The sequence below is a fragment of the Vanessa tameamea genome, chromosome 12, assembly GCF_037043105.1.
Source record: "Vanessa tameamea isolate UH-Manoa-2023 chromosome 12, ilVanTame1 primary haplotype, whole genome shotgun sequence".
Classification (NCBI taxonomy): domain Eukaryota; kingdom Metazoa; phylum Arthropoda; class Insecta; order Lepidoptera; family Nymphalidae; genus Vanessa; species Vanessa tameamea.
The window spans coordinates 3,742,913-3,770,094 of record NC_087320.1 but is presented as its reverse complement, the minus strand read 5'-3'; the positions used below and the strand labels follow the sequence as shown (position 1 = coordinate 3,770,094).

The 27,182-nt window shown below is 29.8% G+C and overlaps 5 protein-coding genes across 5 annotated transcripts; 2 read left to right on the top strand and 3 right to left on the bottom strand.

Moving 5' to 3' along the window:
- The first annotated feature begins 1,325 nt into the window (after positions 1-1,325).
- LOC113392974 (homeobox protein 10-like) lies at positions 1,326-3,306 on the top strand. The gene is made up of 3 exons (XM_026629626.2): positions 1,326-1,961; positions 2,204-2,276; positions 2,369-3,306. The coding sequence occupies exons 1-3, from the start codon at positions 1,326-1,328 to the stop codon at positions 3,304-3,306; spliced, it is 1,647 nt and encodes a 548-aa protein (XP_026485411.2).
- A 528-nt stretch (positions 3,307-3,834) lies between these two features.
- LOC135193565 (protein zerknuellt 2-like) lies at positions 3,835-4,332 on the bottom strand. The gene has a single exon (XM_064216558.1). The coding sequence runs from the start codon at positions 4,330-4,332 to the stop codon at positions 3,835-3,837; it is 498 nt and encodes a 165-aa protein (XP_064072628.1).
- Positions 4,333-5,522: 1,190 nt separating this feature from the next.
- Positions 5,523-7,595, top strand: LOC113393108 (homeotic protein deformed-like). Its single transcript, XM_064216487.1, has 3 exons — positions 5,523-5,682; positions 5,929-5,989; positions 6,464-7,595. Exons 1-3 carry the CDS (start codon positions 5,629-5,631, stop codon positions 7,093-7,095), a joined length of 747 nt encoding a protein of 248 aa, XP_064072557.1. The 5' UTR covers positions 5,523-5,628; the 3' UTR covers positions 7,096-7,595.
- Positions 7,596-7,683: 88 nt separating this feature from the next.
- On the bottom strand, positions 7,684-9,014 carry LOC113393107 (homeobox protein 10-like). Its single transcript, XM_064216557.1, has 2 exons — positions 8,961-9,014; positions 7,684-8,745 (listed from the first exon to the last, which is right to left on the bottom strand). The coding sequence occupies exons 1-2, from the start codon at positions 9,012-9,014 to the stop codon at positions 7,684-7,686; spliced, it is 1,116 nt and encodes a 371-aa protein (XP_064072627.1).
- Positions 9,015-12,877: 3,863 nt separating this feature from the next.
- On the bottom strand, positions 12,878-14,231 carry LOC113393106 (pituitary homeobox 2-like). The gene is made up of 2 exons (XM_026629817.2): positions 14,127-14,231; positions 12,878-13,888 (listed from the first exon to the last, which is right to left on the bottom strand). Exons 1-2 carry the CDS (start codon positions 14,229-14,231, stop codon positions 12,878-12,880), a joined length of 1,116 nt encoding a protein of 371 aa, XP_026485602.2.
- Positions 14,232-27,182: the final 12,951 nt, after the last annotated feature.

The following is a 27,182-nucleotide window of genomic DNA, read 5'->3' as shown; positions in this document are numbered from 1 at the left end:
AAATGTATTAATTTTTGATCGCTTGCGAATTATTTATTTATTTTAAATGACACATATTTTGCTAGCATTGTACGAATTGTCTACTTACTGTGTAAACTTTATTGGTTTATTATCTAACTTTATGTTCCTGTACAATTTATTTTGTCTTGTACTGATTTTTTCCCAAATAAAACAAAATTATATAATGTATTGATACCAATATACTAATAAAAAATATAAAAAATTTAAGTGGAGTATTGTTTAATATAATATATTTTACAAGCGTAACCAATAAAACTATAAAATAGGTACATACAAAAACTTATAGGAAAAAATTGATACCCTTAAATGTCTATAAAAAGTTCTGTGTCGGTTGTATTTATTTATCTTTTCCTAGTTTAGTAACAGCTATGAATATTTGTTTATAGTATTTGAGAAATATATCAATTACTTTTTTTCGCTGAATTTATTTGTGGCATAGTTCACATACCTCGTATCCTAAACTTCATAGTAATTTTAAACATTTTCTGTATACGAAAATTTCCCCTTAGCTTCTGCGATTTAGATCAGAATTTTCCTATTTGTTTACAATATGTGTCAAAAAGACAAGTAAAAACATAAAGATTGCGTTAAAAATTATAATGTAAGAACTGTGTAGGAGTTTAGACGCATAAATCACTTGACGAAATGCAAATTGTATTTAAATATTTGCTTATAATTAAAAATAAATCCAGATAAAGGCTATTTATACCCACTGGAGTTAAAACAGGTAGCTATAATTACCTAAATATATGTAGTTTTATGTTAATATTAATATTAGGACAACGCTTTGGATATTGAAACACAATTTCTATTAATCATACATTAAACGAATATATGTCTTATTGTATTTAAATAGAGCTTATTTTAGAAGAACCTATCATATCGAACGCCAACATTATCGTATACATTTTACCTTAAGATATCGGTTGACGAATTAGTTTTAAGAGATATATTTTCCATTATCGTAAAAGGGAATCTTAAGTAAGTAGTTTTGTATAAAGAAACAAGTATTTTAGCTACCGAAATATATTTTAACCTATTATCTTGTGTTCATTTCCTATCAGAGACCCGGTATGTCCGTCTTATCGTAAGCACACAAACAAATCAGGCAAGTCAAAATGTGGCACACAAACGAACAAAGTCATTACCAAATTAACGACATTCAGGTGAACAAAAAAGCATTTAGTAAACAAATCTTTAACGGTGCGGTCGCCTTAGTGCTTGTTGATTTTATATCAGTAGCGATATACGTGTGCTTTAAGATAAAAAGAGGAGTGCCAGCGTTTGGGCATTACTTATGTAATATGTCTACGACATCTCCATCCCCACCTCCGAGCCTGCAATCGGATGAAGATTCTAGTGATACTATTTCGTCCGAATTTTCAACTGACGTGGCTCCACGTTATATTTGCAACAATTCAGAATCTAAAAAGAATGTATACAAAGTTAATTCTCTCACTTCCCATGGAGTAGAAGACATACTTTCTGAAGGAGTTAATTATATAACCCAAGATAATACATTTCCAGATTGTAAGTCTGAAGTAATTTCCTCAATAACAAGTTCATTTGTGCAAGATTTTAACTCGACAGATTCAACAGGATTTAGTATTCATGACATTCTTGGACTTCAACAGTCATACCACGCAAGCACTATTCAAGAAGAATTGGAACCTAGATATGAATACCAAATACAACACTATGACAATATTAGTAACAGCTCTAATAATAACTATGCATCAGGTAATGAAGATGCTTTGTCAGATCAATGTATTAGTAAAAATGACAACATATTTACCACAAATGAATCAGAAATTGGAGGTCGGGATATTTACCAAAGAAACGAAACCACTCGATGTCTTCAAAGAAGTGATTTAGACAACGACGTCGTAAAAAAATCTGAAATGGAACATAATAGGAACGAATCAAGTTTTTGTAGCCAGGTAAAATCTATTATAGACCTTATGTTCATCAAAATACGACTAAGCAATACATCATTAGAGCATACCACGATTGATGTGATTTACCACAAAATAACCAGATCTATAATGACAATTTAATTTTGTCATTGATAGTGGCAATTAAGAAATAGTCTGCATTTACCTTATTGCATTACTAAACACAGTTAACAGAGGACGCTTCATTATTATTTAAGTTTACTTTAGTTTGTGTGGTGATGTTTCAGAGTTCTACGTGGTGTAATAAATCATCTATTGTCAACAACCAAATCATCAGCGCAGCGTCATCTGTGTCAAACGGTAATGTTTCATTTGTTTTAATTTATAATACTATCTAAGTTTTGGTTTTATACCGAATATATATTCATATTATAATACGGTAATCTTTGCAGATATGTCAACAGACTCGTCTTCATATCCAAAAGGATTTACAAAAAGAGCGCGGACCGCTTATACGAGTTCTCAATTAGTTCAATTAGAAAACGAATTTCATCAAAATCGGTACCTATGTCGGCCGAGACGCATTGAGCTTGCTAACTACTTACAGTTATCAGAAAGGCAAATCAAGATATGGTTTCAAAATAGACGTATGAAGTATAAGAAAGACAATAAACATAATAAACCGAGCTCATCGGTTGACGATAGTAGTCCATCAACCAGCTCCAAGGAACTATCGCCCAGTCAAGATCATAAAATGAGTCACGGAAGAAACTGTGGAGGTCATGATCGCCATGGACGAATACTTATGGAAGGCCATGCCAGTCATCATAAAATTTATCTTTCCTCAAACGAATCGCTCTCACGTCCACCTGAATGTTCATCAATGAGCCCAATGAAGTCGGTTATAAAAGTGCCTCAGAATAATATTGAATTACCAGCTTATACGCCTAATCTATCTTATTCATCGTACTATGCAACCGGAGCCACCAGGAATGCTTACTCACCAATGGCCGAAGTCTATCGATACAGCAACGATGAATCATTACAAACAAGTGCACAGACATTGTCAACGATGCAATCGGATAACTATGTTCCAAACGGAGTTAATTTTAAACTTACCGATGATATGGGACGTTACTCATCAGGATCCACGTATTATAATCCACTTTCGACCGGAGTTGTAATGCATACTCCTGCTGCGGAAACATATGGATTCAGTTCAACTGTGCCTACGCTAAACACTCCTACGTATGAAGATATTACTTCTCAGAGTAGGACAATCTTACAAATACCACAAGATTCTTACTTTCAATATTTATCGAATTCCGAAGGCACTGGTCAACATAATTCATCTACCGCTAACAAATTCTCTTCCTACATTACTTTGTAAGTTATTTCTTAAATAAATTAAATATTGTAATTGATATGTTTCGCAGCATTCTTCAAATGTGTTTTTTTTATAAGAAATGTGTACTGTGACTTAAAAAGTATATAAAAAATTTCTCATTGTAATTATTTTATCTTTTTTTTTTTCAAATTAAACGAAAAAAGATATCGTGTCTCCATTATTTTTATGTCTGAACAAGTTCAATATATTACGTAACATTAAATTCAACAACAACAACAATTCATGTTCACTTGTCACACTCGAAATTCAAATGAAGTAATATTTCTTACAATAATTAAGATTTAAATAAATAATAATGTTTAATATCCATACAAGTAGAAATCGATAACAATAATAATAAATAATTTTAAATACCTATGATTATTCACGATTTTACCTCGGATGTAGATTAGAGAAATCAGATCATAGTAATTAACTAATGACTTGAGAATGATTCAAAGATTAATTAAATAAAACCATATTTTTTAAATAACTGGGAACTTTAATGTTGCATAATTTTATGACCATATGTTAAAAGAATAATAACGATTCTAAATCTGTTACTTGGTTTGATAATGATTCGAATTGGGGAGTTACATAAATATCTTCTGAATTTTCGGATAAGCTCACTGGTGATATAGGTTCATATATGACTTTAGTTTCATTTACAATTGGTTCTGTATGTTCAATATCCTGGGACAAATATTCATTTATAATGTTAACTAATTCATTCATGGTACCATTGTCTAATCGTACAAGTCCAAATTCGTCGGTTCTTCGATTTATACTAGATTCAATTGTTGTTAGTCTATCTAAAAATGTATCTGACATATCTTCTGATGATAGCGAATCGGATCCATACTCTTTACTCCTCTTGTCAGTCAACCGACGTCTATTCTGGAACCACACTTTGATAGATTTCTCGCTTACATGCAGTTTTTTCATTATGGATATTCTTTCTTCTCGGTTAATATACGGTCGCTTGTTAAATACTTCTTCGAGAGCAATGATCTGTTCCGTTGTAAACATTGTTCGTTTTCGCTTCCTTTTCGTAATAGTTGTTGATGTTTCACGTGTTTTGACTACAAATAAATTAATTATTAGTAACAGTCGACGTACAATTAAATGCCCTCAAATTAATTAATTTACTTACTTTTATAATAAGAATGTCGGTGACAAAATCTGTTACGATTATTTTGATCATCTAGCCTATGATTATTATTTTTTTCCGTTGAATAGTAATGCTGAAACAGAAAATGTTATAATTTTATACAAAATGGTTTTATGTATTATTAATTATATTTGGAAATGAAATTAATTTTGATTTTGCCATTTACTGAATCAGATGCATCAGTGTGTACAAAGTTCATAACATATGCTTATATGATTTGGTTCGTATAGTAACGTAAAAATATAAAATTTTATAATACATAAAATTGTAACACAAAAAACATTCAAAAATAAAAAAAAAACATAAATTATACACTTACGATGGACGCTGCTGTTGATATACATGGCGTAGTCCTATCAACTTCTGAAATACCGCAATACATTGTAAAATCACTTGAAAAGTTAACACTATTCAAATTGCCACTTTCCTTAATAGTAAACATTTTGAGTTAGTGCTAGTTACCGAGATAAAGTGAATGCTACTGTGTATATTTTAAACCCTTATATAGTAATTAAAACATTACCCTCTCCAAGGATGCTACCTATTATTACTTATTTAAACCACCCCTCATTAGTAAATTGGGATAGGTAAAGGTGAGGAATTGTAATTGTTTTGTTTACACTACCTTTAACAGTTATTAAACCCTTCACATTACTATCTAGATGATAATTGGTTTGAAAAAAGCGAAAACATTGATTTTAATTTTATAAAAATCATATTCCTTATATAATTGGTACTTTGATTACAATTGAAGTATGCAAATATACTCAAACTATTTATATTTTTTAAATGAAAAACTAATAAATATCCATGCACTGGATTCAAAGATTAGCATATTTAAAAGTTGATTATTTTACATTTCTTGTAAAACCATATGATAATTTAAACTTAACTATGCTTACAATAAAGTACATATTAGTATTTACACTTATCATTTCATGAGTGTACTTTATCACATATTGTGTTATAATAGTTTAAATAAGAACATATTTTATTGCATTTGGGGGTAGATGACAATTTTTTTTAAAGTTCATAGGAACGATCTCTAGAAGTCAGTATATCGTTTGAAACTTGCGACGTCTTGAATCGACGTTAATTTGAACACAATTATTTTATTTTAATATACTGTAATATATACATATTGTAATCAAATAATGTTTCAAAACGTTCTTATAACCGCGTTAACGCCCTTATGTGATACGAATGAGGTATAACTTAATATATAGTTAATAAATCTTTGATTTAAATTTAAATTTCTTTTGATAATTAGAATTTCAAAATCGATTTGAATGTGAGTGCAAATCTGTGTAACATTTGCGTGAAACATTTCTGATGCAACAAGGTTCCATTAATGCCACATGTGCTACAATTTTATTATAACAATTATTTTATACCTAAGTTATATTGTTTTAATAATTTAAACAAAAACATATATATATTTTTTTCAATTATAGATTCAACAATGGGAAAATCAGCCGTTTACAAAGAAGTGGCCAGAGCCGAAATATAGCAAAGGTGAGTGTTACTACTTGTTACTGTTCTTATTTTGGGTTTTTAATCGAATTCGATTACCTGTATGATGGTGGTTTTCGCCATTATGTGGCCAAACGAAGAACAGTTTTTATCATCTTGTTTTGGTTTTATATGAAGTTTTTTTTTTAAATATGTTTAGATGTATTTACTCACGAAGGTGCGCCTTTCCTTGTTAAATTATTATCATCGGCGTTCATTAGTGTTGAGTGACGCTCGTGCGCGCAAGATGTGTGAGTAAGATGATTAACATAAAACGAAAAGTACAAATAAGCCAATTGTGTTTAAGATTTATTATTTCGATTTATTTATTTTTTTAAATATTAAAAATAAAAACAAGATTTTACAACAACTCTTAATGTATCCTAACATATTTACTAAGGAGTTATTTTTGGTTCAGATTTGAATCTCACTTAACAAAATGTTATTATTCACCAAGTTATTTTGTTTTTTTTTCAGAATCAACCGTTACGAAAACAATAAAGAAGAAAAATAAACGCAATCGGACAGCGTACACAACAGAACAATTAAGGGTGTTAGAGAAAACATTCTGTCGTTCAAAATACATAGATGCAGAACGTCGCAAGGAGCTCTCGCAATGCTTGATGATCGGAGAGAAATGTATAAAAGTTTGGTTTCAAAACAGAAGAATGAAAGAGAAGAAAGAATCATCTGAATCGAGCTGTGACTCTTCGAGCGAATGCTTTGCCGTCGAACCTGTATCGCCCCCACCGGATAATTTAATTCCAAACAATACTACCAAATACGTACCCGATAACAGTAATCAAAAACCAACCATTCAAAGAACCGCTACAGAAAGAGAATGCTATTTCAACCCATATGAAGGTAATATTACCACGGAATCGTTTTACGCAGGTTACTATCAGAATTATGATACGGTGTCGTATACAAATTACAACACAGGTTTCCATACTGGTGAGTATTTTCGAAATGATGCAGGTATTTATCCCACACAATATTATCCAGCAACGACTCCTGAATACACGAACTTAGATGATCAAACTAATCATCGAAATGATAATAACATGTATAATTGGACATCAAATGGCTTCGATTTAAATTATTTTTAAATATTATATTTTTATTCATAGACCATAGATTATACTATAATTATTAAGCCTATTAATATATTACTCAGAATTACATAAGAATTATAACATTTATGTTATTTATAAAAATAAAATTATAAATTTATTAGTTTTAAGGTATATTATTTTTATACTACTCAGTGATGTACTTTATAGATAAACTCAATTGAATTGTAATATACAAATGTTTGTTCTTCTTTTTAAGTTTAAAGTATATTGTAATTTTTAATCATTAGAAAATTTTAAGTTAATTTTAAGACATTTTCTGAAATATTGTTAATAATAAAATTTCTATATATTATCTACAGTTGCTATTCTATTTTCTAGAACATTTTATATTCTTTTGTTAATTATTGTTATTTGTGTCTCCATGCTTCTTCGAAAACTGTACTCAACTAGATTTTATATTAACATTTTGACATACAGAATAGTTTTATAGTTGTATATTAAATGAAAAAAAGGTGAAAGGATCCAATAAAATAAACACACATTAATAAAATATATTGAAAATATTCATTTATTCTCCTGGACGTTTCAATAAATAAAAACATACATACTATATATCATAGATTAAATGTTATTAGCTGAATTGCTAAACGGAAACGCAAATATATATTGCGGCTGCGTGCTTGCGACACATTGTGATCGCGTGTTAAACCAAAGCGGAGGACCGTGACAATTGCAAGTTCCTTTTGAAACGTCTTGATTGTTAGAGGAGATTCCGGAGCAGTTATGTGTAGCTGAAAATGGTGAACGTGTCGCTAAACCCGGTATCGGCATCGGCATCACGTTGACGGGCTTCCAAATGATATTACCAGAATTCAATGTTGATGTAGCTGTTAATTGCGTAGGTGCATAATATCCTTGCGTATAAAATGGCATAAATCTTTGGTCAATGTTTGAATTAACTAGATCAAATTGCTGATTATCTTTCATTCTTTTATTTCTCGTTGTTAGATCTTGCGCAACTTCACTTTCTTTTTTATTGTGACAAACAAGAGCATTTCTTTCTTGATTTGTAAACTCTTCGTTAAAATGTGTAGTTTTATGAATAACTTTTAGAGGTTCTGCTAGCAATTTTGTGGTCTCACATTTAATTTTTGGTGGTGTAATAGACTTCAATATATTTGAATTTCTATTACCTTTTTTCGAATTTTTTCTTATGTTATGTTTATTATAAGACATTTTGATATTTTTAATCTTTATTTGATTAGACGGAACATGTTTATCGTTTAAATTATAATGAACCTTTAGGTCTTTTATAGTTGATTCTTTTGATTTGTCTCTTTGATTCGATGGCAATGAATTATTAAAACCACAATCATTATTAGTTTGCACATTACTATTATTTAACAGGTCCCTGGAATAATTATAAATATTGTTTTTGTCTTCTATATGCGATCCCTTATTACCATTGACTTCTCTCTTCTCTTTCATGCGTCGATTCTGAAACCATATTTTGACGGCTCTTTCCGAAATATCTAAAATATTAGCAACTTCTTTTCGATTTGTGTTTCCAATATATGGAAACTTTCTAAATTCTTTTTCTAAGTAATTAATTTGCTCCGTAGTAAAAGCACTCCGATATCTCTTAGATTTTTTTAAACGAAAATTTTGGAAAAAGTTCATATTCTGAAAATGATAAAAATGTTATCTAACTGTTTAAGTTTCTTAATTTTTAGTCTTGAAAGATAACTTTAGTTTCTCATTATTATTTAATAAAAAATTATTAACATTTTTTTTTCAAACATTACTAACTAACTAATAATACAATATTGCTATTAATACATATTATATTCTGCAAATATTTTTGTAATATTTTTGTCTACGCTGATATAAATACTTACAGTTACGACCATTTCACCATCCTTGTGCAAAGATACACCAGTATTACGACTCATATCAATATATTTTTTCACTTTCGAACTTATCAAGAAACTAAAATATCATAGTATATGATCAAAAAATCACAAAAATTGTGGTGTAAATTACAACCAGTACTTATTTAAAAACACAATAGAACTAAGCACTTCAAAATAATTAAAACGTATATATAGCAATCATTTCAAAACAGTAATTAATTGCTCGTCGATTATATGAATATTGTGCTATCATTAACTAATTATATGAAAAATAATTTATTAATATATTACAAATTATTCATCAAATATTTAATCAACGATTTGGTCACTAACTATACACTAATTAATACCAAACGTCTTGTACTGGAATTGTGATAAAGAAACGTAATAATTAGTTGAAGTTATATTACACTAAATGGTCATGTAATTACATTAGAGGTTAGGGGGAGGAAACGAAATTAAAACCTAATTTAATATTGAGCTTTTATATATTATATGTAAATTCAAATCATAATTATATAAATTAAATTCATGCTTATTTTTCATGTCGTTGTTATACTTTCCAATTAGAGGTTTACTAAGGCTTAGTTAAAATGTATTTTATATATTAGTTGTAACAAGTTTGTTCCAAGTTATATATCCAATTAAAAAAACTAACCACTAAGCTTATCTAACAATCATGACAATTCATTCTTTTAAGACGTAAGTCAGGGGTACAGGTTGTATCTCGGGGGGAGTGTGCCCTTTACGTTTATTTACCTTTGTTTTTCTGGTTTTGTCTTTGCCAATTTACATACTATATATATATATATATGTTCAATGTTGTTACGTTGAATAGTTGTATTCTAGATTGAAAGATGAGTGTGCCAATGCTATCACGATATGACGTAGCATCTTGCATCCTAAAGTCAGAAGTGCTTTGAAAGTTAGAATATTTTATAGTTCTTTTGTCAATGATAATCACTGACCATTATAAAATATTATCTCAAGGCCCATATCGATCTCAATTTTTTTTGCAACAAGTAAATAAATGTCAAATCTATATTGGATAGAATAAATAAACAAGTGTTGTCAAAGGTAAAAAAATAGATATAAATAGTTTCTAAGACTATAACGTGATTGTTCCATTCTCTTTGTATATTGTATGAACAATAATTATAACATTTAGACAATACCCGCCCGGCTTCGCACGGGTGATATGCTGATACTAAATATACAACAGAATGTCTATATAGATAAAACGTACACACCTTTTTTGTCATTAGACAATACAAACCGCTATGGCCTGCATTTTAAATCTGTAATGTTTTCGAAAATATCCATTTAAACTACCTACATGCCGTAAAGGACCGCTTTGATATATATAATAAATGCACATTGAATTAAAGGTACTTAATTGGATAAAGATTAATGCTGTATTGCTTTAAATCTCTTCGTACATAAGCTATTATTTCTCGTAAAAAGTAAACGATAAAAATGTTTATTGTATTATGGGTTATCCCTAAGTGATAGACATATTACATAGCAGACTTTTTGTAGGCTTTTTTAAGGTTTACAATACTGTTGTACATTATTTTGATCTATCTCGTAAGGTTCAGGCAGCGTTTGCAATGTAAGCGAAAAAAAAAAGTATTTATTTACGACATCACTTCCGAAACTTCTAAAATTATCAGTGTTTCTCTACCTTTTATATTATGCATGTAATATACATATGAACCTTCCTCTTGAATTACTCTATCTATCTTTTAGTTTAAAAGATCTAAGCATACACAAGGACAGACAGACAGTTTGAAGCGACTTTGCTTTATAGTATGTAGTGATAATAATCACTGAGCTACCTACCGACCAATTCTCATCGTACATATTTTCTGGAACGACTGTCGATTTAAATATGGATACATAATATTTAAATTACTGGAAACTATAAAGTACCTACAGCCCAAGTTCTTAAATTATAAGTAACCAAGTTTAATTTATTATTTAGTTTAAGTGTTGCCAGTGATAAGCTTTTTGCTAACACATTTTCCTTTTTGCTTAATTCATTTATTCAATATTGTAATTTAATGTAAAATACACATAAGAACTTCTACTTGTTAAATGTTTGTAGGATTGCCACTTGTCGTTGTTAAAAAACCACTTGTTGTGGTTTTATGCAAATATTTACTTGGTGGCAGTTGCGGATTTACTAGCTGGCTGAGTAGGCTGGAGCCTACAGCGGCAGATTTTTGGGGCGTTAAATTTGGGGAACGAGTTTTTTTTTTTTGGATGGAATTAGCTTATAAAAAAAATCTGCCTTACGGCTTTCTGATGTTTTACAGATACAACTCTGTAATAAATTTTGCCAATAACTTTCCTCTCTCACTTGTCATTGTACATTCGGTATAGCAAACTTCCAAATCGGCCCTCAGCCCACACTTTGTACGAGTGAAAAGAGCGAAAATGCCAGAAAATGTATTTCTCTCGTCCCACTATCAATCCATACATGCCAGTCCTATTATTGGTTGGAGGCTGCGAACTTGATGGTTTGTGTATAATTTTGTGATTGTAATTTGAATAAAGTAAATAATTTAGTGTATAATTTCACTGCACCAATTAGCTCAAAAAAAAAAAAGAAAAAATATTTTACGTGCAATTTCAACGAATTCTTTGGATTGTAAAAATAATTTAGGACATGACAATTGTAGAAGCAACGGCGGCAAAAACTTCCCAGCCTCTGAAAATATAAATATAAATCCGCCACTGGTGATAGTGCTTTGTGCAAGCACATCTGGGTAGGTGCCAGACATTCATCAGATACTCTACCGCCAAACAGCAGTACCCAGTATTGTTGTGTTTCGGTTTGAAGGGTGAGTGAGCCAGTGTAACAACAGGTGGCGCATTGGTGATGTAAGGAATGGTTAATATTTCTTACAGCGTCATTGTCTATGGGCGGTGGGGACCACTTACCATCAGGTGGCCTATTTGCTAGTTCGCCTAGCGACACCATAAAATATATATATATCATGTTGCTTTTATACTTCTAATGATATTTGTATAAAATTAAAGTCTTGTTTTTCTTTTTATTTTGATCATGTATTTTATCACCTTATAGTTTCTTAGTGATAGTTTCAGAGCCTTTTTTTTCTTTTAATTTAAATAACTAAAGTAAAAAATAACTGTTATTTAAATATTTACAATATTTAATAAGTAATTTTTTCTATGTCAGTACTGGCCATCACAATATAAAATGTATTATGGTATCAATACATTTAATGTTTTAACTAACACCGACTCCAAAAATACGTGGTTAAGTTTTTATTTAAATAAATAATTTTGAATATTTATCGACAAATTTATACATTACATTATACTCGTCAGCTTTATAAACGCACCGATCAACTTAGGCAGTTCCGTTTAAAGTAAATAAAATCTGAATCCCTTAATTCTCCAGCCATATATTTTATTTTTTTATCAAATTTTAATGAATGGTCTTTGATGTGAATTTTTTAATCAAAATCTTGTAGATATATAAAATCACATTTAAAAAAAAATTATAACCGAATTGGTAAACTTATTTTTGAAGTTGTTTAAAATTCAACCAAGTCTTATTGTTTTGTTGATTTTTTTATATATGAAAATACGAATAAATCGTAATCTTTGAGTGAAATATCTACTAAATTTTACAAAAGAATAAAAAAAAATAAAAATTAAACTTTATAAACATTTATTACCTACTATTTCTTGTCATCGGTTTCATATAATGCAATATATGACATAAAACTATCAAGTAAACCAATAATTTATTTAATAAAAAATAAGTCGAAATCAGTCTTTAAGTACATAATACTTGTCACCGATAAAACCTTAACTAATACGAAAACATTTAATATTAAAAAAATATTATAAAAAACATATTATTAAAATTACAACTCCTCATCGATATCTATACTGCGGATCCAAGATAAATCCCAGTTCTGCGTATGTGGTTCAGTTGCAGATGCATCGTTGGTGCTATTTTCAGAGTGATGCGAGGAATCTTCTAATGGCTCATCTATGCATTCAGTCTCTTCATTCTTATCGTTGATTGAATAGCCGTGCATTTCCATATTCATTTGTCGATATTGCATGTCGAATTCTGATAGTTGGAGATTGTTCTCCACGACAAATGTAGAATAAGAATTCATCGGTGCATTCTCAACATGCTCCACTAAAGGCGGTACACCAGTTTGTTGTGCTATCATACCAGCAGACACTACTGGATATTGTTCAACATATATGTTCCGGTTATAAACACCATTGTGAGGATATGGATCATACATTATCATTTGCCGCCCATGCTCTGGCGAGATCTCTGTAGTGCTCGTCGCTTCAGTATCTTCAAGATTTTCAGTCCTGTCTTTCTTCTCCTTCATTCGCCGATTCTGGAACCATATCTTGATAGTGCGTTCGTTCAATTTAAGAATTTCTGATAACTCTATACGCCTGCTGCGGTCCAAGTAGCGAGTTCTTACGTATTCATTTTCAAGTTCCATCATTTGCTGACTGGTGAACGCGGTTCGGATACGCTTTGCCTTTTTCACGCCGCCGCTTATTGGCTTTGGCGAATTCCACGTTTGTCTTGAGACTAAGCGGTCTCTGCGACCAACTGGAGGTGCCCACGTATTACCGACACTGGGTACTAATTGTACATTGTGTGATCCGGGTATAATTCCAGCATTATTGAGACCATTGTACGTATTTTGGAATCTGATATCTTGTCCTGTTAACGTATTCGAAACACAGGTGCTAGCGTAGTGTGGGGGATTGAATGGCATCTGTCCATTGACGCAATTTAAGTTGTTGACATTATTTACTTTCTGAGTATTGTAAGTAGCACTGGAGCCATTGCAGGTTACAGGGTTGATTCTATATTGTTGCTCGGCCACCAAATACTGCTGAAAAAATAATTATTATAAATATTTTTAACTGTTTTTTATAGTTAAAATATGTGAAAATATATAATTAGGATTTTACTATAGGTTTATATTTTAAAATAAATGTAAAATATATTAATCAGCGAATTACTCTATGATTTGAATGAAGACGATTTTAAAAAAATTAAATATAATTTTTTTTTGAAGACCTAAAGTGTATATATGTTAAATTATGTTAATTTATGTAATATATATTTACCGTTTCACTAGGCGGATTAACGTTACTGGAATCTTGGTTCCACTGGCTGTCACTGGAACTATTAGGATAGAGATTTGAATTCGTCATTGATGTTGATACGGACATTGTGAAAACAAACTTAAAAATGGGACTTAAGTAACTCTGTCTAACGATACTACAAATTTGGAAAGCTCAATAGCTTTTGATTGTTTTGACACGAAAATAGGACTTTATATATACCCCCACTAATCGCGATCAGTAATTAGCGAAATTAGATAATTACTTGCTGTTATAATGTCACTTTTTACATAATTTGTTTTTAAAAAGTCGATCATACTTATTATATTAAAATATTCTCCAACAATTCAAACATTATAGACAAATGTATGTTAACATATGATTTAATATCATATGTCATCATAGTAATAGTAAAAATATAAGTATAAAATAAATAAATCAGTATTTATTATGTATTTCGATTTAATTGTTATCCAGTAAATTATAGCGAAGGAGCGTGGTGGAATAAACTCTAAGAATCTTTATAAGGTGAAGAGATCTTTGTGCAGCAATGGGACGTTAATTGACGGCACTATTTCTTACATACTATATGTTATGATCTCAATGTAATGATTAAGAAATCCTAAACATTCTCGAATACTTTGAATGATCCATCTATTCTTAATATTTTCTGCTGATGAATAAATCGAACATAATACCAGGAACACCAGTCTAACCAGCATATATGTATACAACATGACTCATAAGTGAGACTCTTTCTTATTACAAATATGTTAAGTACTAGGCATCCTTGGTGGCTTCCAATGGATTTAAATTAAACCTTTAACGTTTAAACATAAAAATATTTATGTATGAATAAAACGTTTCTAATGCATAAATTTTAAACATATATCACTTATACTGAGTTTCATACAAAACGACTTTAAAAAGTTCATTACTTTAATACTTGATATAAAAATCTTTGTCATTATAGCAGACTCTACTACCAGAGTAACTAAGAGCGACTAAAATAAAAACAACAGTTGTAAAAACTTTATATTAATTCTAATTAGAAGCATATCAATTAAATACCATAAATATCTCATCTCTAAGCATGTTTTAATTATGATACTTACATAGTTAATATATTTATTTTTAATTATAATTACCTACCTCTGTAACAACTTGAAATAGGTAAGTTCTTTCTTCAATAACAACACATTATGTAATATTTTTACTACTGTCTGAACTTTTTTTTTTAATTCATTTAATAGTATGATTTATTATCCTACGTCACAAATTATATTTACTATGTATTTTTAAAACCTTTAATATTATATATTTATACAGAAGAAAACGCCACCTGGCGATAAATAGTATCAACTGCTTCAAGCTTAGAAAACGTAGTCCCACTGCTCACTCACGCTAAATGAATAATAATATTTTATTCGTAAAGGATACAAGCAAGTATTGACAGTATGAATTTTAATATAAAATAAATAATATTACGTGAAAAAATTAATTAAAACTGTTATATTTTATATACCAAAGTCATACTCTCAAGATGATAGAATTATTATTCCACGTTCGTAGCGAGAACATAATACTACAGGAAACTGCACCGTAGCCGTTTACGTTGTAAATCGAGAATTTTCTAACAGATGGCGTTGTAATAGTAAAATCAAATATCTTACTTAATTTAAACTAAATTACTTAAAATTTTAAACTTGAACTATCTTATATATTGATTATTTATTTTTAAGGTTCTCATAATGTGTAGTGTGCTGTAGTAATATTATTGTAATAATATTTTTTCATAGTTTAGTGGAAAGATATTAAAATAAAGATATTATAATAAATAATAAAATAAAACTATAAAGCTCTCAATAATAATGGTTAAAATAACTTATTACGAGTTTAAACTTACCGAATTCAACAGTGACGTAAAAAAATTAAATATGCAATTCAAATTTATTTTTTATATAACAGGTTGCATCCAATAAGCAACTGCGACATTAATATATATTTATTAAATGACAATAAAAAAATCATAGTGATACAATACGAATGCAATATTAGAAATGGGGTTTAAATGTTTTGCGACACATTTAAGAAAAATCATAAATAGTCGAAATTATTATCAACGCTTATTAAAAAATAAAACCAAACATTATTTATCTATACGAATATCTATATAGACAGTTCAATATCTCAGTATACAAAACAAACAAACGTACTAAATCAAATAGAGTAGGTACTTGTACAAAATAGGTATGTTTGCTCAATGATAAAATATTTAAATAGAGGGTCATACCTGTATGCTATACTGGACCTTCCATTACTCGAGGCAAAAATTATATGTAAAATAAATATAATTCAATTAATTTACTTGAATTAACCGAACGACATGTTGATTAATGATTAAAGTATATTAAAATGATACGTCTTACAAATTCATTTATTTCATAAGATACAATCTATTTCGGAAACTTTTATTTTGTAACACGCGAGGCCATATGTGTACCACATAAATGTACTCTACGAAATACTTTGAAATCATTGCTAAGGCAACAGTTGACGAATGTGGAATATTTCGCCAAAGTACTTTTACTGTGGCCTATGCTTGAGTTTGCTTATATTGAATAAACGTGAGTTGAATAGTGGAACAGGGTTGTCACATATGCCAGAAATAAAAAAATATTCAATACCAGAATTTATTAACACATACCTCATAACTTTAGCTTTTTAATAGCTTTGAATGACAATTAACAATGATTATAATAGATAAAACTACATTTGTTTAAGAACAATAAAAATCGGGCATTTCGAGATACGTCTCAAGCTGACCGCATTTTACCTATGGCATTTGTTTGTTTACATCCTAATCACTTTGTTTACGTCAATATTTTAGAAATAGAATACTAACTTTGAACATACAATAACATCCTAATTTGTTTTCTTCTAGAGACTATTTCATATTGACAAATAAATACATTTATTTTGTAAACAAACACCTTCATCGTTAGGTTAATATTTAAAGGTTTAAAAATATTTTACTATTATTATTAATTCATACAATGTAATTATCTATCTATGCTACCAACTACCATTTCTGATTTCGTATATATATAATATAATAATGAGAATATTAATGAAATAATTTGTTAAATACAAACACTTATTGGATCACGTGGCCATACCACAAACCAAAATGTCCTAAAGTTGATTTTCTATATATTAAAAAAATGCTATTGTGATCTATCTATATAATTTCAGAGTATTTAGAAAGTTATGGAAATTTTCTCTTCTACTACATTGACATAAAGATATGTATACATATGTATTAGTAAATATACAACCTGAAAACATACTAGGTCTATTTAGTATGATTACAGTCTAAAAAAAACGAATTGACAAATCTTATATATTTATAATATTCGAATTTATTAATAATTTAATATTCTTATTTAAATAGAATAAAAAAACACATAAATAAGATCATATATATAATACATTAATAGCAAACAATTCCACAAACATTACCCATATTGTACCATAAGTAGATAGTCTTAGCCCTCGGCCTTGCGCGTGTTTGGAGGGGCACGACCGACCGAGCCGGTTTTAGGTATAAAAAGAAAAGTCCTTGTCCTGAAATTGATGAAATGAAATTCCTGGAATTTCATCAAATTGACATTATCGTTTAGCCGTGAAAGTGTAACAGACATGCATACAGAGTTAATGTCGCATTTATAATATTTTATACATTAGTACATAATATTACAGTCAGTAAGAGCAATAAATTAACATAGAAAAATAATATTACACAATGCGTGCACAGACATCGTCAGTAAATAATACTAGGTAGGCTAAATTTAATTTTTATTTTCAAATACATCTATAGTAGTACAAACCAAATTTTATTTGTAAAATAAATTACTAAAATAAAATGAGTTCTCAACCCTAGCTGCCAGCCGCCGGAGATCATCAATCATGCCGAAGACAATCACAACCGGTGGCGCATCTGCCACGCTCGTCGCGCTACCATCGACACTCGATCCCATCACTATCGCCCTAGTGCTGAGCAAATACCTCGCTATAGGGATGCATAATCGTTAATTATACAATCGATGAATTAATGCGTACATATTCAATATCATTAAACATTTAGGAAAAAAAGGAATATTTTTAATGAGGTTGGTATGTTCAATAATGTATTTTTATGAAAATTTACTATAAAAAATAAAAATATGAATGATTCATCGTCATTAAATGTAATTACAGTATTACATATATATATATTAATTAATTTTATACAAGTACTTAAAATTACGTTAAAATTATATGAAGGATACTTAGCTAATAATTTAAGTCGTTATGAATTAATATTCATTACTTATATAATTTCATTAGCTTTAAAATATTAAATGTTGTTCACATCATAACAAACTTTTGTCAAAGAAAAAAAAATCATTTTATTCACATTTTTTATTATATTCATTCGTCTTCTTGTGAAAGAAACTTAATGTATAAAGTCTTAAGCATAACATTATTTCATTATACGTAGATTCAGAATTTCATTATAATAAATTGTGCTCAACCCTCTCTTAAGCGGGACTTTTAATCCGGCAGCCGTATACACCTTGTTATTTCCTCGTAAAAAATTACTTTCCATATTTCACTAGTAGAAAATTGTAATATCGCAGCGTATGCTGTGCGTCTTAATAAATATATTTTTTTTTCGTCGCATGAAAATGACATTCTGGCGTCACGTGTGACATTGATGAAAAAATATAAAAGAAATGACAGGATCGACGCGATGCGACCCACTCATATTCCGTGTTCTTTGTTTATATACGTTTAGAATAAGGATGCCGTTCGTGGGTACACATATGTTTCCTTTTGACATATTACTGTGAGGTATATTCTTATCGCGGTTAAATTATTGCAAGAACGCGTGCAGCCCGATTTGAATCTCTTTTTATAGGAAAGAAGATAATATATAAAAACTAACCGTGACTATTTTATTGTTTTTAGAATTTTATCCTAACCATTTTATATGCGATTCTATCGTAAAGAATATTGATAATCGTTATTTCTCTTTAGAAAACTCTCATAGAACATAAATTCATTTTTTTTAGTCTATTCGGTATATAAATGTACTTTAAATTTGTCCATTAACTTTAATAAGTTAATAGACAAATTTACATATTTTTTACATATTCAATCGACGAAAGTAATCCCATAATTATTAAAACTAATTTAAAATGTCTAATTATTGACTTCTAAAATCCAGAGCATTGCGATTTATATATAGTATTCGATACATATTATAATCTGTTGGGTAATATATTTGATCTTATAACAAAGACGGTTGTCGGTGTGCGTCCGGATCGCGTTTGACAAATGGGTATCATTATTTGACAGACGCGATCGGAGGCATCGCGTCAACATGCTGTCTTTTGTTTTATTAAACACACCCACCCTGTATCGGTTTTATGACGAATTTATATGTAATATGATTTTTGGATAATATCAAAACATACGAATAAATGAGCCGTATGGTGGGCTCTATCCATAGAGTATGAGATTGTAAGCTGTTTATTCATTTAAATTGCCAATTTACTATGGTCTTAGTATTAAATTTCTTATTCATTTTATCTATATTTGAAATTACATTATTATGTATGGAATATCTTATTTGTATTTTAATGAATATTGGATAATTTAATTACTTAAATAAAAACCATGTGAGACCATCTTTTTGTGCCTTTATCTAGTCAGACATTGCATTATTTTATTGAGAAACATTGAACTCAAATTTGGTGCCAAAAATGTAATTCCCATTATATAAAATAAAAAGTGTTTATACTAATTTTATTTAACTCAATATTTTACTTTAGGATATAATGTTATATTAGTTAAGTTTGTATCAAATCGCACGCAATTAAGCAGGTGACAATCAGTAGTGCTAACCTGGATTTGAACTCGAAATATTCAGTTAAAATGTAAAGTTCAGTTCACAGTACCATTTTGGATCATAGAATTCGAACGTTATCCGAATAATTAATACTCATAATCACCGCTAACAAGCCTAAACTTTAATGATTTAAAACATTTAATTAGATCATTAATTACCTTTTAAATACGAATTAATTATATACCATTAAAGAAATTACCTAATTTCACACTTAAAATATCGCAATATTACCTAATTGAAATTACCTAATCACCAAGTACGAATTCATTAAATTTAAATTTAATAAATTAATTGAATGTCGATTCATATTTTTCTATATATTTCATTACTAAATGAAAGTGTAGTAACAAAATCATTTCTCGCTAAAATTATTAAAGCTATTCTCAAAAGACCCTTCGCGTTTGCGTTAGAATCACAGCGAACTCTCAACGCAGTACATCGTAATAGCTTCTGCTTAGTTTCTTTATAGATGGTTAGTATCCTTGTAAACCTTCGAGCGAGGAGAGGCCGTGATAAATAGTCAAAGGCTGGCTATAGGCCAACCTCGCGGAATAATCAAATTTTGTTCTTCACGTTGCCTTCGAGAATTTCGTAGCGCTGCCGTGTCTTTTATGGATTTTATTCACCCTAACAAGATGCTCGAGGTTTCGTTGCGGTTGCTTGAATTAAATTGTCGTTGATAAAGTCTTCGCGCGCGGTCTCTTATTTCCTGTTGAAGCTTACAATAGATAATAAATGGGGTAAAGGGTACAAAAATGTATCTCAACTTTTTTAAATGTATTTTAATGATATATTAGTACAGATTTGAGTCATTCTATGTTATCTTTTAATTTATTCAATAGCAAGCGCTGGTACCACGGGTAGGGATATGTTGACTAGCAATGATGTGTTTATTTGAACTGGAGTTCACTGTTCATGTTTGACTAACAATCTTTATAAATAAACCGAACCCATTGCCTATTCATGACCGGGCAGAATTTGCCCCCCTCCCCGCTGTCAGCTCACCCCCGTATCAAACAAGCCCCTTCATGTCAAATACTCCGCGCCCCGCGTCTGTCAAACTCTTCGCCAGCGTTTGACAGGGATCCTCCCTAGCCCGCGGGGCGGTGGAGTGCCACCTTGTGCACGATCCTGCCAAAGGAAAAACAACATTAATCTGATGTTTCTAAAGTGCAAAATCGAATTATATTTTAGTCTACACCCCCGCCGGTCGCGGTGCTGTCACGAGTCTAGGTGCAGGCGCCACGTCGAATGATGGATGACGTCAGGGAAGGTCGGCAGCATCACGCGTCATTCATGTGTACACAGGCGTAAGGGATACGTTTTTCGCGTGACGATATAATATTGGTGATATGCAAAATTGCTGTCGGGCTCCCGTCGAACTGCCGTTTGTAGACAATTGTCGATCAAATTTGTTTTAAATTTGAAATCCCGGAAATATATATGAGAATTTTATATTCTCAAACATATGTTTATTTAACAAAATTTTAAAACATAAATTAGTTAAACTACATTTGTTAGATTGTGACATAATAATACTACTAAATATAAACGTCAGTTAATAATTATAAGAATATTAATTCAAAGAGATTCGTTCCAACGTTCGCTCCTACCTAAAACGACTTGTTCGTGGAATGTAAACTTTATGAAAATTAAATATTTCACTCGAAGCGGCTTTGAGATGTTTCGCAGAGCAGGGATTACAACAAATTTGCATTATTTAATGGATACTGTGCGTGAGGATTTGTCACGAACTTCACTGGTTTAGTTTGCGCTGGCATTTTGTTCGCTGATTTTGATTGATTGTTTGCTCAAAGTTTGCGTAGAATATAAACATTTAAATTAGGACAGAAATGCTCAAATTAAATAAATATACATTTGTAATTACTGTTATTTTAATTCAATTATTACTATATAATTGATTTATAACGGGGATAGATGATATGATGTTTAAGTGCTTCGAAGAGCAAGCAAGTTTTGGAGTGCGGGCAATTGTTTGGCTTTCTTTATTTTCCTTTCTTTATTTTTTCATGAATAAAACAACAGATTTCTACTTCCGTCGGGTAACTTCTCCCTCCCACCTTCGATTTATTCGTCGGATAAAGAAAACTTCCTTTAAAAATGTAAGAAAAGTTCCCTTTAATATTTGCCGTCTGTTAGCTATCTCGCGGCTTGCCGTCCATATTATGCGCATTTAAATTATTTATTTATTTTTGTTTTGACCCATTTTTCGTTAAAGAGTTAAAATAAAGTGTATAAATATATTTTTTTATTTATTTTATTGCAACGAGATAAAAGAAACACAACTGATAAAATTCACTGGTTTACTTTTAGGATAATTATGTATAGTTTTTGTTTTGCATGTGTGTCCGCGCGCGTGTTTTAAATTATTTTGCTAAGAAGTTTTTGAATAATAGATGAAATATTACCAATATAATCTTGATACACGCTACGTCGTAAGCAAAACCACACATGCAGAAAAACCAATGAATAGTTATTTATTTATATAATAATATTAAAATGCATAAATGTGAAAATAATCTTTCAAATGGCATAAATCGTGCAGCGTTTATAAAAGACATATCACAATTTTATTATTTACTCGTCTTCACGGTGAAGCCACATCTGAATAGGAAACGGTTCCAGGGAATATTATTATATATTATCCTTGAATCATGGCTTTAGCCACGCTCTTGCAATATTCTCCGTCATGCTGCGGTAACGCATAGTCAGGCCTCATTTGTAATTCTAATGTCCATGTATGATAATAGCAGAGCGTCTAATATGGAGAAAATAACCCGCTATTTTCAAAGTAAAGATATCACAGCGAAATAAAAGAAAAGGATGTTTAAGGAAGTATAGGTAATATAATCTTAGACAAAAATACGATTTATTTCGCTTATGATAATTACCAAATAATTAAAGGCGTATTCAACAAGTTCAAATTAAATATAATCGTGATAATGTCCTCGCCGCCATTTTAAAAACACATGTAGCAGGCTTTCATTAACTTGTATTCCTACCGATATATGTATTCTTAATCGAGAACCGAGGACAATATTATTCTTATCGTATTTTTAACGCCTTTTTAAAAAACTCTTAAAAATGCTCAATTAAAATTGTTGATACAATCAAGTACTATAAATTTCAAAATCTTAAATATAGCTCATAAACATTAAAATTGTTTCCAATATTTCATACATAATATTTAAAAAAATGCTATAAAGTATCATATTATATATATACATATCACGACAATATATATTCCTAATATTTTTTAGTAATATATTTGGTTTGTATTTGAATAGAAAAAAAATCCAGAACATTGAATATCATGTTACTTTATTTAGATATTTTTTTAGTAATACTTATACCTATATTTCTGTTTGTTTTATCTTTGTGAAACGTAATAAGAAACGTGAATTGCGATGCACTCATATCATAAGATAAAATCGGTGATCTATCAAGTTGCACTAGTGACACTTGTTAGATAGACGCGAGCAATTTAAATTTTAAATCCTTCCCAAGCCCTCGCCCTCCGCTTTCATATCGCCGCTTATTGTTTAAAACCTACGGATTTATTTTCGTTTAAGAAATGTATTTACCAATATTTTGGACAATATTATTGAATTTGTATTGAAAACAATATTAATATTATATTTGTTTAATTAAATATATAATTATGTACAATAAGGTAAACTATTGCATAGTTTAATTTAATTTTTGGGCGATTTCATTTGGCGGCAATTATACATAAATAATAATATTTAGTATACGAGATTGTATTGTCACTAGCAACAAAATATTTGAAATATTTTATATCATAATAGTTTGAGCAGCACAAGCTTAGTATTCAAATATAACCCACATAACGTACTAGTAAGTGACGTTTATTTTTCAAGAAATTTTAAAAATAAAAAATTATTATCGACGTTCTCTATGCGATGGCATATTTATCAACCGATTAAATTGAAACTTTGCGCATTTATTATTGGCATGTTCATGAAATTTTTTAGTATAGTATCATCAACGTATAATAGATGGCGCGCAACTCATAACTCATATTCGTATTATAAGAAACTTAAAAATACTTTGCAAGAGCATTTTAATTCTTCATTTATATCATGAAAAAACGATTTTTAATTACATTAATTCTGAAGATATGCTTGAATTACTTTTGATTTATAAATATATCCAAAAAAAAAAATAATGTGTTATTTTTGTCAGTAGGAAATACAAAAATAATCTATTTAAATTGAATATGACCAACTCAAATACACGTTAAACTTATAACGTGTCCTTCTATTCGCTCGTTTATAACTGTAATTGTTTTTCGTTGGAAAATATTTTCATAAATATTCATGCGATATTAGCATAGGGAGGTAGATCCCGACTCCCGCGCGATGTGTCTCATTATTTCGCCATTTGCTGCAAAAACAGCACACTGCCGCTGCAGCTTTGATTTAAGATTGTTTACACGTATGCTTCTGGAAAAAACAACGAAATTTTTATTTAAATAAATACGCTGGCGTGTTAGTAAATTTGTTTTTGAAACCATCATATTATCTTTTACAGCGAAAAGGCTGAGCCGACATCGTAATATTCGGATGCTGGAATAAAAAAATATTATATTCTACAGGATGTAGGTACATGTAATGCGTGTCAAATTTATTTTAAATAGATTATTAAGTTTATCAAAATTCAGTTGCCAAAATAATGTTAGAATGCCAGGATGATGCCAGGTGCCAGAACTTCTGTGACAGAATGTAACCTTTGACCCACTAAAAAAAAGTCGGCTTCGTTTCTTAATATGAAAAATAATTCCAAATGGTTTTTTTTAGATAATTTTGTTTAGATAATAAGGAGCTCATAGGCCTAGAGGGGAGTAAATCCGTGTTTCCAAATTCGAGTGTTGCCTCGTCGTTAAGTTGTGAAATTAAGATGGTTTATGTCGTCCTTCAGTTATCATATCCAATGGCTAGCGTCTTCCTAACGTTTTTCCAAATCGTCATTGTCGCGAAAGGGTGACAGCAGAATCCCGAGGTTGAGAACGCCCGTTGTTTTTTTAGTTGGTTCTTTGTATAAAGAGGAAATTACTGTGAAGGTTCCCGCACACACTTTTCTGCGAGAACAAACATAATAGACGTAAGTTGTTGGACAAACTCTTACACTGTAGGCTGTAGTTGAGAAAGGTTAGTTTAGTTGCTCTACTCTAGATGGCATTGTTGTCAGTATTTGGCTAAAATTGGTTCGTGTTTTCAATTATACGATTTTATTTGCTCACTCTTTAGCTTACAGTCTATTGTTATGATATTACTAATTCAGTTAATACCTCAAGAGCTTGTAAATTAATTCAACGAGTAGGTGAAATGGAGTCCGTATTAAAACGAAACTCAAACGATACAAAATAAAAAATAAAACTAAGTTGTTTGTAAATAAAAACACAGAAAACGAAAATTATTTGATTATCATAGCCAAGTCCATCGGGATAAGTACAAAAGTAAGTAAGTACCCTCTCATCACATATTATACCATCAAGCACCAATAGTTAATATTGTTGTGTTTCGTTTTAAAAAGTGCGTGACCCAGTGTACATAACTACATGCACAAAATACATTACATCTTAGCTCCCAAGGTTGATAGGATTTACAAAGTAAAGTAAACATCTAAGAAAAAAATTCCGAATCTGATATATCAGCTATAGTGATATCAATAAATATACAAATTAAAATTAAATTATGAAAGCTCCTGTCTTATATTCTTAGAAATCACATTAATTCAATACTTAAACAGATCACGCCATCTATTAGCGAATAAAGTAAACGTTATGTATATTATAGAATATCTTAGAACATCGGGTAGAATTTTTATTTTAAAAGTCCGGTTTAGCATTCGACAGAATTAATGAAAGGACGTACGCCCACAAAAGAAAGGGTAAAAGAAATTATAATCCTTTCTTTTAAAATGCAATAAGAAGGTTCTTAAAAAGGTTTGCGGGAAATCTACAACGGCTGCCCCGGCAATTAGTGATCCGGGGTAAATTAAAACAATGAGAATAGGGTACGAAAGCCACGCGACGAATTACGGGTTACGAAAAGGACTAAGGAAAAGAAAAACTATTATATTTTAATTATTTTAAGGGAAAACCTACAACCTTTTTTTGAGATTTATAATATAGGATGAATTATAATAAATTTATCAAGCTTTGTAATATTAAATAATAAGCAACAATGAACGAATTCAAGAACTATGGGCATCAAAGATTTTCATTTTTATAATAAAATCCCGGAAATACTTTTCGTATTTAGCTTCGGCAATTACTCAATAAAATTGAATATCAACTCAGAAAGAACACCAATAAATAAAAATTATAATTGAATAAAATATTACATAAATTATAAATTTAGAATTAACATTCGTTGATTATTGGAATATGTAATCATTTAATTGTAACCAATTAACATCCATATGAAATTTAATGAATAAAAAGTAAGTAAGTATTGAGATTCTAGGCGGCCTTTTTCTTTAAAAATAATATGCAAGCCTACAAGTATTTAAAAAAAAAAAGTAGTTTATGTGAATAATGCCTTAACGAGTATATACCTCAAGATACAAAATTTGTTAAAGGGGAGGTCAACAATCTGGTGTAGATAAACAAGTAAATTAAATAATTTGATATCAATAATTTTATGTCTTAAAATTTTCAAACTATATAAATACGAGTACTTAAATCTCGTGACAAGCTTTTATATCATAAAAATTGTATCAAATGTGAAATAACGTTATATGATAACAGTAAAATTTTTGTGTAAAAGTTTATTTTTTTCTTTCACCACATATAAAAAAAAAGTGTTTTTTTAAAAAAATGGTTTTTTACTTTTAATTTATTGTGATATATATGTAGCTGTTTTCCGTGTAATTGATATTCATAAACAAAACAGATAAATTTAATTTTTACTTTTTGAATTTTTTTAAAAAACCACGTATATGCAACTTTGTTTTTGTTTTATATTACTTATAAATATATGCTTAAAAATTTATGGCAACCAAATAAAATTCTATGTATAGCCACGACCTTCTTTGATAACAAACAAGTCAGTAGA

What these genes read in the sequence shown, in the direction of transcription:
- LOC113392974 (XM_026629626.2), top strand. Translation starts at nt 1,326, where the DNA reads ATGTCTACGACATCTCCATCCCCACCTCCGAGCCTGCAATCGGATGAA. An exon ending in AATCAAGTTTTTGTAGCCAG is followed by an intron (nt 1,962 to 2,203) that starts GTAAAATCTATT and finishes GTGATGTTTCAG; the next exon opens with AGTTCTACGTGGTGTAATAA. An exon ending in AGCGTCATCTGTGTCAAACG is followed by an intron (nt 2,277 to 2,368) that starts GTAATGTTTCAT and finishes TAATCTTTGCAG; the next exon opens with ATATGTCAACAGACTCGTCT.
- LOC135193565 (XM_064216558.1), bottom strand. Translation starts at nt 4,332, where the DNA reads ATGTTTACAACGGAACAGATCATTGCTCTCGAAGAAGTATTTAACAAG.
- LOC113393108 (XM_064216487.1), top strand. Translation starts at nt 5,629, where the DNA reads ATGTTTCAAAACGTTCTTATAACCGCGTTAACGCCCTTATGTGATACG. An exon ending in CCTTATGTGATACGAATGAG is followed by an intron (nt 5,683 to 5,928) that starts GTATAACTTAAT and finishes TTTCAATTATAG; the next exon opens with ATTCAACAATGGGAAAATCA. An exon ending in AGAGCCGAAATATAGCAAAG is followed by an intron (nt 5,990 to 6,463) that starts GTGAGTGTTACT and finishes TTTTTTTTTCAG; the next exon opens with AATCAACCGTTACGAAAACA.
- LOC113393107 (XM_064216557.1), bottom strand. Translation starts at nt 9,014, where the DNA reads ATGAGTCGTAATACTGGTGTATCTTTGCACAAGGATGGTGAAATGGTC. An exon ending in ATGGTGAAATGGTCGTAACT is followed by an intron (nt 8,746 to 8,960) that starts GTAAGTATTTAT and finishes TATCATTTTCAG; the next exon opens with AATATGAACTTTTTCCAAAA.
- LOC113393106 (XM_026629817.2), bottom strand. Translation starts at nt 14,231, where the DNA reads ATGTCCGTATCAACATCAATGACGAATTCAAATCTCTATCCTAATAGT. An exon ending in TTAATCCGCCTAGTGAAACG is followed by an intron (nt 13,889 to 14,126) that starts GTAAATATATAT and finishes TTATTTTTTCAG; the next exon opens with CAGTATTTGGTGGCCGAGCA.